The sequence below is a fragment of the Microtus oregoni genome, unplaced genomic scaffold (assembly GCF_018167655.1).
Source record: "Microtus oregoni isolate MIOR12 unplaced genomic scaffold, Mior012 000027F_ref0000203, whole genome shotgun sequence".
Lineage (NCBI taxonomy): Eukaryota > Metazoa > Chordata > Mammalia > Rodentia > Cricetidae > Microtus > Microtus oregoni.
In genome coordinates this window covers 18,144,296-18,158,034 of record NW_024543086.1, presented here as the reverse complement: position 1 = coordinate 18,158,034, position 13,739 = coordinate 18,144,296, and the positions used below count along the sequence as shown (strand labels likewise).

At 45.0% G+C, this 13,739-nt stretch overlaps 1 protein-coding gene across 2 annotated transcripts in view; it reads right to left on the bottom strand.

The window, feature by feature from the left end:
* Positions 1-13,739, bottom strand: part of Rab40c (RAB40C, member RAS oncogene family) — a 39,577-nt gene that overhangs the window by 5,879 nt on the left and 19,959 nt on the right. For both annotated transcript variants that reach the window (XM_041676006.1, XM_041676005.1), the window contains exons 3-4: positions 6,318-6,378; positions 4,911-4,971 (exon numbers count right to left, since the gene is read on the bottom strand). In XM_041676006.1, the coding sequence (XP_041531940.1) occupies positions 4,911-4,971; positions 6,318-6,378 (122 nt within the window). The remainder of the gene's footprint in view (positions 1-4,910; positions 4,972-6,317; positions 6,379-13,739) is intronic.

Sequence of the window (13,739 nt, the reverse complement as noted above, 5' to 3'; positions counted from 1 at the left end):
CTAGAGAAAACCATTGGTGATGAACTGCAGACAGTTCTTTCTTACTAGAACCAGCCTCCAAACCACCGTGTCTCAAAGAGAAAGTACAAAAGACAAAAAGACTCTCCTGCACATTCTGTCTTCTTCCTCCTCCGCCTTTCTTTTTTCTGAGACAAGGTTTCTCTATAACAATTCTGACTGTTCTGGAACTCAGAACTTTGTAGACCAGGCTGACCTTGAACTCAGAGACCCACCTGTGACCCACTCCAGATCCCAGTGCTGGGACTACTTTTTAAAAAAACATTTATTTATTTTATGTGTATATGTGTGTGCCCAAGTGTATGTACATATGTGGAGGCGCCCACAGAGGTTAGAAGAGGTATTGGATCCTCTGGAACTGGAGTTACAGATGGTTGTAAGCCACCATGTGGATGCTGGGAACTAAACTCAGGGTCTCTCCATGAGCAGTCAATTTGTGCTCCTAAAATCTCTGAGCCATCTCTCCAGCCCATTCTGTCTTCTTAATGCTAGTCAGATAATGCTGATTTTTAGACCATTCATAACTCAAAATATAGACATAGGGTCCCCTTTCCAGTGGCCTGCTCCATTCACAAATGACTCTGGAAAGTGCCCTTCAAAGGGTCAGCCACCATACCCCAACATTTAAGTGCTCAGCCCTTCCTGAAGAGCAAGCAGCACACTACACCAGGCCTATTAACTAGTTTTTGGCTACCTTCTTATTTTTTTAAAAAAAAAGATTTACTTACTAATTAAGTATACAGTGTTCTACCTGCATGTACACCTGCACACCAGAAGAGAATACCAGATCTCATTATAGACGGCTGTGAGCTACCATATGGTTGCTGGGAATTGATCTCAGAACCTCTGGAAGAGCAGCCAGTGTTCTTAACCTCTGAGCCATCTCTCTAGTAGGTTACCTTCTAGTGGCAAACATTTGACGTGCCTCTGAACATACACACTGTTTTGTTGTTGTTGTTGCTGCTGCTGCTGTTTTGTTTGTTTCTTGAGACAGAGTTTCTTTGTAATAGTCCAGGCTGTTCTGGAACTCGCTTTGTAGACCAGGCTGGCCTAGAACTTAGAGAGATCCACCTGCCTCTGTCTCCTGAGTGCTGGGACTGAAGGTGCTCACCACTACCACCTGGCCATATACACTGTTTTTGTTAAGTTTAATACATAAGATACATTTTGAAAAGTGGAACTAAGTTTAAGAGTAGGTTCCTTACTGTTACAACTATTATTATTTTTCAATACTATGTAGCCTTGGCTGTCCTGGAACTCACTATGGAGACCAGATTAGCCTCAAACTCAGAGATCCCATCTATGCCCCCCTATTCCTGGGATTATAGGTGTTTGCTGCAGTGTCCATCTTTGTACATAGGTACTAGAAACTAAACTCAGGTCTTACACCTGTATGGCAAGCACTACTTACTGAGCCATCTCCCTACCCTTTAATTTATATACCAGAAAACATATAAGTTGAGACAAGGACATTGATAAATTTTTGACAAAGAAATATACCCATGTAATCACCATGCCAAGATGTAGAGGCCCTGTGGGAGCGGGTAGAGGGGACAGAGCTGATGTCAGATGTCATCATCAATCACTTTCCACCATTTTTGTGTGTGTGTGTGTGTGAGTGTTACAAGGTCTCTTACTGAATCTGGAGTTTGTCAATTTGGCTAGACTGGCTGGCCATTAAATTTCAGGGCTCTTGCTGTCTCTGCTTCCCCAGTACTTGGATTACAGGTACATACTATTTTACTTGGCTTTTAATATGAGTGCTAGGGATCCAAACTTGGGTCTTCATGCTTGTATGGTAACACTTCACTAATTGAACCATCGTTGTTGCCCTCTAAAGTACCTTTTAAAAATAAAAATTGAGGGGAGCTGGAGAGATGGCTCAGAGGTTAAGAGCACTGGCTGATCTTCCAAAACACCAATGCAAATAAACTAAGAATAAATAATTAAAAAATTAAAAATTGAACATTTATTCTCAGCACTCAGGAGGTAGAGGCAGGCAGATGTCTGTGAGTTTGAGGCCAGTCCCATCTATCAAGTTGCAGGCCATCCAGGGCTACTTAGCAAGCCTTTGTCTTACTCTGTATCAAAATAACTAACAAATGAAAACCAAACCCTACAAATTAAGCTGGGTCTGGTGGTATGTGCTTCTAAATGCAGTACTTGGGAGGCTGGGGTAGGAGAACTGCTATGGGATCAAGGACAGCTGATGTTACATAGTAAGACCCTGAGAGAGAGAGAGAGAGAGAGAGAGAGAGAGAGAGAGAGAGAGAGAGACACGCTGTCATGATTCTACATACCTATTATGCTATCACCCAGAAGGTAGAGGCAGGAAGATCAGCTCAGGACTAGCCTCAGAGATGGCTCCGGCTGCTAAGCCTGACAACCTGAGCTTGATCTCAGCAATCCACATTGAGGAAGAAGAGACTAACTCCCAAAACTTGCCCTCTGACTTCCACTTATGCACACTCCCCTCAAATAAATAATACATGTAAATAGATAGGCACTTAGTAATATAATGTATCTGTGTGGTCCAAAGTATAAAGAGCCAGGGTGAAAAACTCCTGTCTTCCCACCTCACACACCCTGGTTGTGTTAAAACATTCTCTTCTACACACATGCGCACGCACATACACACAAACACACACACACAAGCAACTGCCAGGTGCCAAGAGGCATGCGGATATCCTCCTCAGCAATGACCTACTAGTGTATCCTCTACCGCTTCTCATAGAAACCCTTCCACATAAACAAATCCACTCTGCCCTTAAAGGACAACATACTCCTGTACTAATGGAAGTAAATGCAAGCGCAGCTGGACAGCACCTCCTGCTGGTACTGGTGTGGCCCCACAGTGAGTAGATATTGTCAAGCCTGTCTTAGGACCTCCATATACCAACCCAGGGGCACCCTCTCTCTCCCAGGAGGCAGCACAGGACCATAGGAATTAAGAGGCCGTTTCAGGACTCAACCATAAAAACAAGCTTGGCCACTGGTGAGGATGAAAGGGATTCGGTAGCAGCCACAAAACAGTGCTACATATGACAAGTGACAAAAGCAAAGGAGAAGCTAGTAGCCTTTGCTTGTGCAATGTGCAAGACTCAGACCTTGAGAGACCCAGGAGACAAAGGGTTGACAAAGGGTAGGAGAGCAGTAAGACATGTCCTATTAAAATGCCTTGCCAGAGCCGGACGGTGGTGGTGCATGCCTTTAATCCCAGCACTCTCTGAATTCAAAGCCAGACGGGTCTGCAGAGTGAGTTCCAGGACAGCCTGATGCTTGTGCTTGTGTGTTCCTTTCCTCTCAAAACAACAACAACAACAACAACAAAAACTCAAAAACTTTTTAATTTTTTATTCATCGTTCTCTTATAAAAGAATAATGGGCGGAGAGTGGTGGCTCATATATTTATTTCTAGCAGTTGAAAGGCTAGAGAAGGAGGCTCCCTGCAGAGTTGGAGATCTGCTTGGGCTATATGAAGTATGAGATCCTATCTCAAAAATCAGGGAGAGGGGGCTGGAGAGATGGCTCAGAGGTTAAGAGCATTGCCTGCTCTACCAAAGGTCCTGAGTTCAATTCCCAGCAACCACATGGTGGTTCACAACCATCTGTAATGGGGTCTGGTGCCCTCTTCTGGCCTGACAGACAGAATATCGTATACATAAGAAATAAATAAATAAATATTAAAAAAAAAATCAGGGAGAGTTGCGGAGATGGTTCAGTGCCTAAAAGTACTGACTGCTCTTACAAAAGACCCAGATTTGAGTCCTGGACCCACATAGCAGCTCAGAACCATTTGTAACTCCAGTCCCAGGGGATCTGAGACCTTCTTTTAACCTCCATTGCTACCAGGCATACATGTGGTGCACAATCATACATGCAGGCAAAATACCCATATACATAAAATACATTTAAAAAAATAAAGTGAAGGGGCTGGAGAGATGGCTCAGAGGTTAAGAGCATTGCCTGCTCTTCCAAAGGTCCTGAGTTCAATTCCCGGCAACCACATGGTGGCTCACAACCATCTGTAAAGAGGTCTGGTGCCCTCTTCTGGCCTGCAGGCATACATACAGACAGAATATTGTATACATAATAAATAAATAAAATAAATATTAAAAAAAAGACCCAGTAATATCACTTTAAAAAAATAAAAATAAAGTGAAGAGGGTCCTGTAGAATTTATCCTTAGACTAATGTTCCTCACTCCTGGTTGTCTAGAGGTAGGGTCTGTGTATGCATGGTGCTCTCCTACTGCCAAGACAAGATCCCCATGGCCTATTTTCTGCCCAGAGAATCAGCTGAAGCCTGTTGTTAACATTTCCAGTCTGCAGAGTTCTAGCTTTGATACAGCCCAAGTCACCTCCACATTCAGTCACACCCTTAGGAGACACACAATTCTGTGTGTGAGGGAAGTATGGGGAAACACCTTTGGCTTCTGGTGAAACAAATGGATAAGCTGCACCTCAACAGCTAGGAGAGGCCACTGCAGTGGCTGTGCTAAGTTCAGGGTACATCTTAAGGCACCATGAAAACAGCAAGGGTTCATATAGGGACATTAGAGGCAGGTACAATAGAGACTCAGTTGCCTCCCACATAGGCAGCCTCGAAATGAGGCTACAAGGCTAAGAATCCTTCCTACACAGATGGGCATTTGGAGACCTGATGTCTGGACATCAAAATCCTTGGGAAAAAAAGGGCTGAGGATGCAGCTCAGTAGTGGAACCCACCAATCATGTACAATAAGGGCCCAGAGCTCAATCCTCAGCACTGGAAGAAAACAAAACACTTGATCAAAAAGAGTAAAGTTCTTAGGGAACTGGCAGAATAGTGATACTGGTTCAGAAAGAATCAGGAGAGGCACCTACCAGACAACATAATGGTGCTGGTCTTACCTGTGCGCCCCTTGAGTAGGACCTGAAGATGGTGCAGAACCTGCCCTGGCCCGACGTGTCCCTGAAACACACAGGAGGGTCAGCAGCATGCACGAGTATTCCCAGTATAAGAGGCTCAGTCCTGTCTCCTTTTTTTTTTCTTTTTCTTTTTCTTTTTTCTTTCTTTTTTTTTTTTTTTTGAGACAGAGTCTCACTGTGTAATTTTGACTAGAATTGGCTACATAGAATAGGCTAGCCTCGATTTCACAAAAGTCTCTGCCTGCCTCTGCCTCCTGAGTACTGACTGGGATTAAAGGCAAGTGTACACACAGCTCCTTCTTAATTTGTGTTTGTTTTGTTTTTTTGAGACAGTTTCTCTGTGTAACAGGACTAGCTGTCCCAGAACTCACTTTTTAGATCAAGCTGGCCTTGAACTCACAGAGATCTGCCTACCTCTGCCTCCCTGAGCGCTGGGATTACAGGCATGTGCCACCATGCCCAGCCTTAATTTTTAATTTTATGTGTATGAACAACACACGCATGCCTGATGCCCATGAGAGGCCTGAAGTGAATGTTAGACCCACTGGAACTGAAATTATACACTGCTGTGAGCTGTCGCATGGGTGCTGGGACCCAAATCTGGGTCCTCACAAAAAACAGCAGTCCTCTTCTTAACCTCTGAGCATCTCTCCAGCCCCAGGAAAACAAGTTTTTATGGGTAAAATTGGAGGAGGTGCCAGGCAGTGGCGGTGCATGCCTTTAATCCCAGCACTTGGGAGGCAGAGGTAAGAGGATCTCTGTGGGTTCGAGGGTAGCCTAATCTACAGAGTAAGTTCCAGGACAGCAAAGACTGTATCACAGAGAAACCCTGTCTCAAAAAACAAAAACAAACAAGCAAACAAAATTGGAGGAAGCACGCCAGGCAGTGGTGGCGCACGCCTTTAATCCCAGGACTCGGGAGGCAGAGGCAGGCGGGTCTCTGTGAGTTCGAGACCAGCCTGGTCTAGAAGGGCTAGTTTCCAGGACAGGAACCAAAAGCTATGGAGAAACCCTGTCTCGAAAATTTAAAAAAAAAAAAAAATGGAGGAAGCTTTAAAATAAAACATCCTGGGTTTTTTGTTTTGCTCATCATGGAGAAAAATCCAGTTTGAACACAGTATATTTAAAAGGTTATGGCAAATAAGATGCTTCCTCATGGGGCTGGAGAGATGGCTCAGCAGTTAAGAGCATTGGCTATTCTCCTAGAGGACCTGGGTCCAATTCCCAGCCACCCATGACAGCTCACAACTGTCTATAACTCCAAGATCTGACACTCTCACAAAGACATATATGCAGGTAAAATATCAACGCACATAAAAGTAAATAAAATATTTTTAAAAAGATGCTTCCTCACTTGGCTTCCATGTTCTCATCAGATTACCAACTCACCAGAGTTCCAGTTTGACACGCCGTCCGTCCAGTAGGATGGTGGTAGTCTTATAGTCAATTCCTGTGAGGAAGCAGAGGGTCAGAGTGTCCATCAGTAATGGGCTTCACTGTGAGGTCCTCCTGCCCAAGTCTGTGTTTTAAACAGAAAAATATACTTTCTCAAATCCCACAATGACCTCCAGGGAAGCAGGAGCAGGAGGAAGGTGCTCATTGCCCTCGGCTATGGCTTTCTCAGGGCACCTGACTAGCTCACATTGTATGGCAACCATGGGCTAGGTAGAAGCCCAGATCAGAATGGGACATTAGAAATACTCAGGCCACACCAGTCTCTCTAACGGCTCTGGACCCAGAATGCCTGGAGGGAAATGGTTCACTCCCGCTGTGACATGTCTTTCCTATAGATTCTACAGTTGACCTCTCAAAAAACAAAGTGCTTCCTAATTCTTCGATTTATCACAGTTCTTAGATACTGCTGCATCACCAAGATGAAGGTATTTACTTACTTACTTAGGTTTTGTTTGTTTTTTGAGACAGGGTAGCCCTGGCCATCCTGAACTTGCTCTATAGACCAGGCTGGCCTTGAAATCAGAGATTCGTCTACCTCTACCTCTTGAGTAGGTGTGTGCCACCACTGGCTGGCTTCTTACTTAGTTTTTAGAAACAGGGTCTTCAGATGTAGCCCAGGCTGGCCTTAAGCTCATGCAGTCTCCTGCCTGAGCACCCGAGGATTACAGATGAGACCACCACACAGGACCAAAGTAATCCTTTAAAATGCTGCTCCCCACAGAACTCTCCAAAGACCTTTATATTTACTCTACCTTGAGGGTTTGCTTTATGTTTTCATATTTTTATGAAAAAACAAAACAAAACAGATGTTGGTGGAAGCAGGCCGCACTGGATACTTAATTTATATAAAACACTGGAGCCTTATCAGATCCACCAATGGTGCCCAAGTTTGTTTTTTAAACGGGGGACGGGGGAGGACACCAACAATGATGAACTACGATGACACAATGGAGCTTACTATACAGAAAAGGTTCCTGAACAATAACTCCTTCTCTCATCTCCAGTTTAAACCTTAAAGACATCAGTTTCTTATTTTTCACATAATACTTGCAAGCCAGGTGTAGTGATACACAACTATAATTCTACCACTTGGGAGACAGATGCAGATCTAGAACTCAAGGTCACTTTTCTCTGTACAGTAAATTCAAGGCTGCCTAATCTACAGAAAATCCTGTCTAAAACCTAACAAGTTAACTGTGTTCCAAGAGGACTTGGAGATGGACATTTAAAATGCACAGGGACCACTCTCACAGAATGTGATATACCTGCGCATATGCACATCTGCATACCCAGTGCACAACCTGTGTGCACTGAGTGTACATTGTTGTCTGTGCACCTATGTCCCTGTGTATCTCTATGTCTGCATTACAGTACAACATCCTCTTCAGGCATCAGTAGCTTCTTCTGAGCCATCTTCTGCCTGGTCAACTAGTAACTGCATCCAAACTTGGTTCTCATGCATTAAAGGACACTATAACAGAGTGAAAAATTGTAACATACAGAAAAAAATATTTGCAAATTATAAATCTTATTAAGACCGAGAGTTAGCCAGGCGGTGGTGGCACACACCTTTAATCCCAGCACTTGGGAGGCAGAGGCAGGCGGATCTTTGTGAGTTCGAGGCCAGCCTGGTCTACAAGAGCTAGTTCCAGAGTTCCAGGACAGGCACCAAAGCTACAGAGAAACCCTGTTTTAAACAAACAAACAAACAAACAAACAAAAAAGACCAAGAGTTCTATAAAGAACACCTTCAATTCAACAATAAAACAACTCAATTCAAAAATGAACAAAGACATATCGCTACAAAAGACATAGATAGCAATGGTCAACAAGCACAAAAAAATTTTGTAGCATTATTGGCAGCCATCAGAAAATGAAATCAGAAACCTATGCTAACCACTGCATACTGGATGACATGGCTAGACACAAAACAGATGGTGAGATAGAGAAACAGGTGGCAATGCTAACACAATAGTGATTACACAAATGTACAAAAAAGTGGTGCTCCTGAGCTGTGTACTTGGCAAGTGTGGTGAAGACATGGATTTTTGAGACAGGGTTCTCTATGTAGACTACCTGGCCTGAAACTTGTTATACAGCTGGCTTGAATTTGCAGCAATTCTCCTGCCTCTAACTCCTCTACTTCCATGATATAAGGTAGGGGTATTGTGTACACGCCAGCAGGATTGACCGCTGGACCAGATCATAGTGCTCCTGTACCCTTTCCCTACTTTCCCCTGAGTTTCTATGGTAGAAGTTCAATGCTGGCAACTGCAGCTTTCAAGAGAAGCTTGTGGGGACACTATTGTGGTGATTTTTAATTAATTAATTACCTTGGTTCCCCCTCCCCCCCCAAGGTTTCCCTGTGTAGTCCTGGCTGTCCTTGAACTTAAAGAGATCCGTCTGCCTCTGCCAAGGCAAGTGCCACTACTGCCCGGTGTGTTTTTATTTATTTGTTTGTTTGAGGCAGGATCTCATTTCTGTAGCTCTGGCTGTCCTCGAACTCACTATGTAGACTGGGCTGTCCTTGAACTCAAGAGATCTTTCATAGAGATCTATCTGCCTCTGCTTCCTGAGTACTGGAATTAAAGGCATGCACCTCCACACTTTGTACTGATTTTTGTCTGGCCTGTTTGAGAGCCATCAGCAAGAGCTACAGCACACATAGCCTTGACTGTGATCGGGACTCTCCAATCCTATCCCCGAGGAAAGCAACTGCCTGACTACTAAACTACCCCTAGATGGCGCTGTGGCCCCAGGCCTGCCAAGAGTGCAGCAGCTACAACTCAACAGTGGATACCTAGGAAAAGCCTACAATGAGACCATGAGGTCACCAACAAACAGACCTGTCAGCCACATAAAGAGCTATGCTAATGGGCCTGTCACTGTCCTCAGTTGGCTCTCAGGTGGTCCCTGCTGACTGTGACACTGAAAGGCTCCCCCAGCCAGCACAACTGCCTTTCAGAATCAAACATTCTAGCAGCTCCAGCACCAGGAGGGCCTGGAACACTTCAACATGGAGATAGTTTGCAACTCTGGGAACCAGGTCAAGCATCTCAAGAGAGGAGCTTACCTGGGGTAGCTGTTAGGGGGAGGACCAAGGGCCTGTTCTCCACATACACCTAGGTATTCTGTGCTCACCCAGGACACATGAGACAGTCAGCCACTAGCCAATGAACCAGCCTCCCCCCATCAGGCTTTAAACATCCAGCAGCTTTTTGTGCTGGAGTAGAGCACAACAGTAAAACGTGATTTGCTACATACACAAGGTCCTGGGTTCAACTGCCAGCACTCAAAATAAAAGGGAGGGAATTTTAGACGAAGTAAATCATTCAATGTGCCAGCGCATGCTGGCACACAACTTTAATTCCAGTACTTTGGAGGCAGAAGCAGGTAGATCTCTTGAGTACATGGCCAGTCTGGTCTATATAGTTCCAGAACACTCAGAACTACACAGACAGACCCTGCCTCCAAAAACAAAATAAAAATAAATAAACAGCCAGGCGGTGGCGGCGGTGTACATGCACGCCTTTAATCCCAGCACTTGGGAGGCAGAAGTAGACTGATCTCTGAATTTAAGGCTAGCTTGGTCTACAGAGCGAGTTCTAGGCCAGCCAAGGCTATACAAAGAAATTCTGCCTTAAAAATATAAATAAATAAATAAACAAATAGATAGATAGAAAAAAGAAAGAAAGAAAGAGAGAGAGAAAAGGAGCAGGAGCAGTATAGCTATGTGGCACTGCATAAGTACCAGTGAATGCCCACCACATGCACCCACTGAGCTAGACTTTTCAGCTCTCCTGCCAGGAAGGAAGTGCAGGTGTTGCCTGGTAGACCTGTGGCTTTAAGGAGGTCACAGGGGTCGGTGACAGGTGGCTTTGCATCAGTACCCTCTAGCAATTCTTTTTTTGGGGCAAAGTCAGTAAAGTGAAAACTGCTGTCCTCACCTGGAAAGCATCTTCCCTGACTTCTAGTCTTCTAGACTGGCTGAGCTACAGCCCAAGGCTAGTCAGCATCCCCCGAGATTCCTCCAGATTCTGGGCCATTCTCCCCAGCACAGCTGGGTAATTTTAATCTCTTGGCTCCCAGTTCAGTGAGCAGGACCTCACTACTCCCACTGCTCATTATACAGCTCTGAAGGGGCTCTACACTAAGCAACTAAAGAGAGCATAGTTCAATACAAGAGGATGCTTGGGGGTCTAATGACAGTTCACATTAAAGTGTTATGCCAAGATAACCAGGGAAGGAGCCCTTGGCTTGGAAGGGTTCTAAAAGGAGCAATTATCCAAGGCTTGAGGGTAAGTAGGTCCTGAGATGGAGGGGGCACAGAGGTGGAGTGTGGTGGAAGACACAGAGCAGTGACCTGGAACAGGGCCTGAGCCAGGCACAAGACAGACAGCAGGCATGTGGGGCAAAGGCTGGCAAAGCCACCGGCAAGCTCAAGTCTGAACATGGCTGTAAGGGGATTGGTGGGTGTCAGTAGGGGCCTTTCTACATGAACACTCTGTCAGCACTACTCTCTTTCCCCTTCTGTTTAAAAGTATTCTTCTTTTTCACCAGCCAAGACAACACAGCTTAATTCAAGATGCACAAGCTCCCAGAGGACCAGCTGCCCCTCAGGCCCAAGATCATCTGGGCTAAGACTTCTCTAAGCTAAAGGGCTGCAGACCTAGCCACTATGCACTAGATCTGAAAGCCTCACCTAACAGTTTGGTTCTGTCCTTGTAGTCCTCTCGGTCATTTAAACCCAGCAAAATGCTGCCCCTTGGCAGACTTGAACACACTGTTTTACAAATGTGCATTGTTGTTTTGCCTGCATGTATATTTGTATAAGGGTGTCAGAGCCCCTAGAACTGGAATTACAGACAGTTGAGAGCTGCCATGTGGAGGCTGAGAATTGAACTCAGAACCTCTGGAAGAGAAGCCAGTGCTCTTAACCCCCTGAGCCATCTTTCCAGCCCCCTGAATACAATTTTTAACCTTATGAGATACATACCAAACAAGGAAACTGAGGCAAGGAGTTATAATACTTGCTTCACTTATGAGAATAAGATGACTAGCCAGGGTCCTGGCTCTGTCTACCATATATTCAGGGCCTTTTGTTTAAGTTTATATGAAACCAAATCTCACAAAGCTACCCTTGAATTGTGCCCATTGCCCTGCAACTCCCAACCTTTTCCTCTAACCTCTATCAGAATGTCTTCTCTGCTTGGGGATCAGTGCGGCCTCCATCCTTGGTGCCCTTCCCTCTGTTTGCCTTGCTCCACATGCTCAGATCTTGTCCTTCCTGACCCATGCTGGAGTCCTGGCCCAGCCACAAAAGAAGCAAGATGTGACTGCCTCACTGAATAAGATACCGAGCCATGTGGCTAGCATAGACAAGAATAATGGGCTAATATAAGTTATAAGAGTTAATAAGAAAAAAAAAGAAAGAAAAGAGTTAATAAGAAGCCTGAGCTAGGGGGCTGGAGAGATGGCTCAGTGGTTAAGAGCAGTGCCTGTTCTTCCAAAGGTCCCGAGTTCAATTCCCAGCAACCACATGGTGGCTCACAACCATCTGCAATGAGGTCTGGTGCCCTCTTCTGGCCTGCAGGCATATATGCAGACAGAATATTGTATACATAATAAATAAATAAAAAAAAAAGAAGCCTGAGCTAATGGGCCAATCAATTATATATAACTAATATAGACCTCTGTGTGATTTCTTTGGGACTTAATGATTGCAGGAACAGGGCAGGACAGAAAACTCAGTCAACAAATGGCACCCACATGGACAACTGCATTCACATAAAGCATGAGAGAGCTTGGGAAGTAATTATAGACAGAAAAGAATAGAGTAAGGCATGGCTTATTGATAGCAGCATTTTCTCAGGTGGGCTCTGTTTGCTAGAGGCAAATGCGTCTCATTTAAGAGAGGCTTCCTGACTCAGCTTTAGCTGCAAAACCCTGCAGCTCTTTTAAGAGGTCCTGCTACAAAACACTTAAATGGTGTCGATGAAAAGCTGACTGCATGCTTTTTGATTTTCAGCCATAGCAGGAAAAAAGTCGCACCATTTTAAAATGCCGGCCGGCTTCCTGGGCTGTCCTGCTAATGCAAACTCTGACTCTTTCAGGCAGGAGGTCCAGCTACAGAGCATTTGAGTGTGGTTTGTGAGCACACTGCTGCAGCTTGTTTGGTGGCAGGGACTTTGAAACACCATAAAGTTGTAGTGATAAACATGGCTACAGCAGACATCTGACCCATGCTGGCCAGAGTGACTGTTAAGATAATTGTCCAGGTGTCTCATCTTCCCCCAGTCTTGCCCTTATATTCTATTTACTGGGAGATTATCTTAATTTAATTTCCAGTCTTTTTTTTTTTTACAATATCCACTCATCTGTTATTTCTAGCAGCTCTTTGGGGTCTGGATATCCCAACAGGGCAGGAACCTGGTCTTTGTTCTCAGAGGTGTGATGCGATGTCTGGCGCTCCCTGGTGTTCCCAGGGTCCTTTACCATACATGCTGACAAGCTTGTTTGTCCCTTCGCTCCCTACAAAAGCCCCTGAAAAGCTGCAGAAGTCGCAGAAGGCTCTGTGACTCTGGCTTGAGAACCAGTGTTTGTGGAGCTGCTGCTGGTCTGTGGGTGTCTCTGGAACCTCTCTTGAACTGACAATTGTGCAATGAAAATCAGACGCTTGCTTTGGGACCCTGTCTGCCAGTGCTGGAGCCAAGGGGTGCCAAGTTCCCCCATTTAGAATGAAATTGGCCTAAGAGGACTCTGTTATTAGCTCCTTGCTTCTCTCCACCCTCATGCACCCGGTGGTGTCTGGTGTCCATGGCTCTATTCTCTAAGAGAATAAGCCTCCTGTGTCTCCTGGTAGAGTGGGACTTTGACATGCCAGCCTCTTGGCACCTGCTCTGAGTTCAGCAGAATTCTTGTGACCACCCCCCTCACTCAGCTATGGCTGCATATCCTGCCTGCTAAACCAACAGCCTTGTATCTTACAAATTTATGTTAGAATTTTTTATTTATTAATTTTGTGTATATGGTGGTGAGAACATGAGCATACCATAGCATACATATGGAGGTCAGAGGACAACTTGGGCGAGTCAGTTCTCTCCTTCTACCACGTAGGGTTTTTTTTGTTTTGTTTCTGTTTTTATTTTGTTTTGTTTTCAAGATGGGGTCTCTCTGCACAGCCTTGGCTGTCCTGGAACTCAATCTATAAGCCAGGCTGGCCTCAGACTTACAGAGATCCATCTGTCTTTGCCTCCTGAGTGATGGGATTAAAGGCGTGCGCCACCGTTGCCCAGCTAAGCACGTGGATTCTAAAGATCAAGTTCAGGCTGTCAAGGCTTTATGGTACCCTCAGTA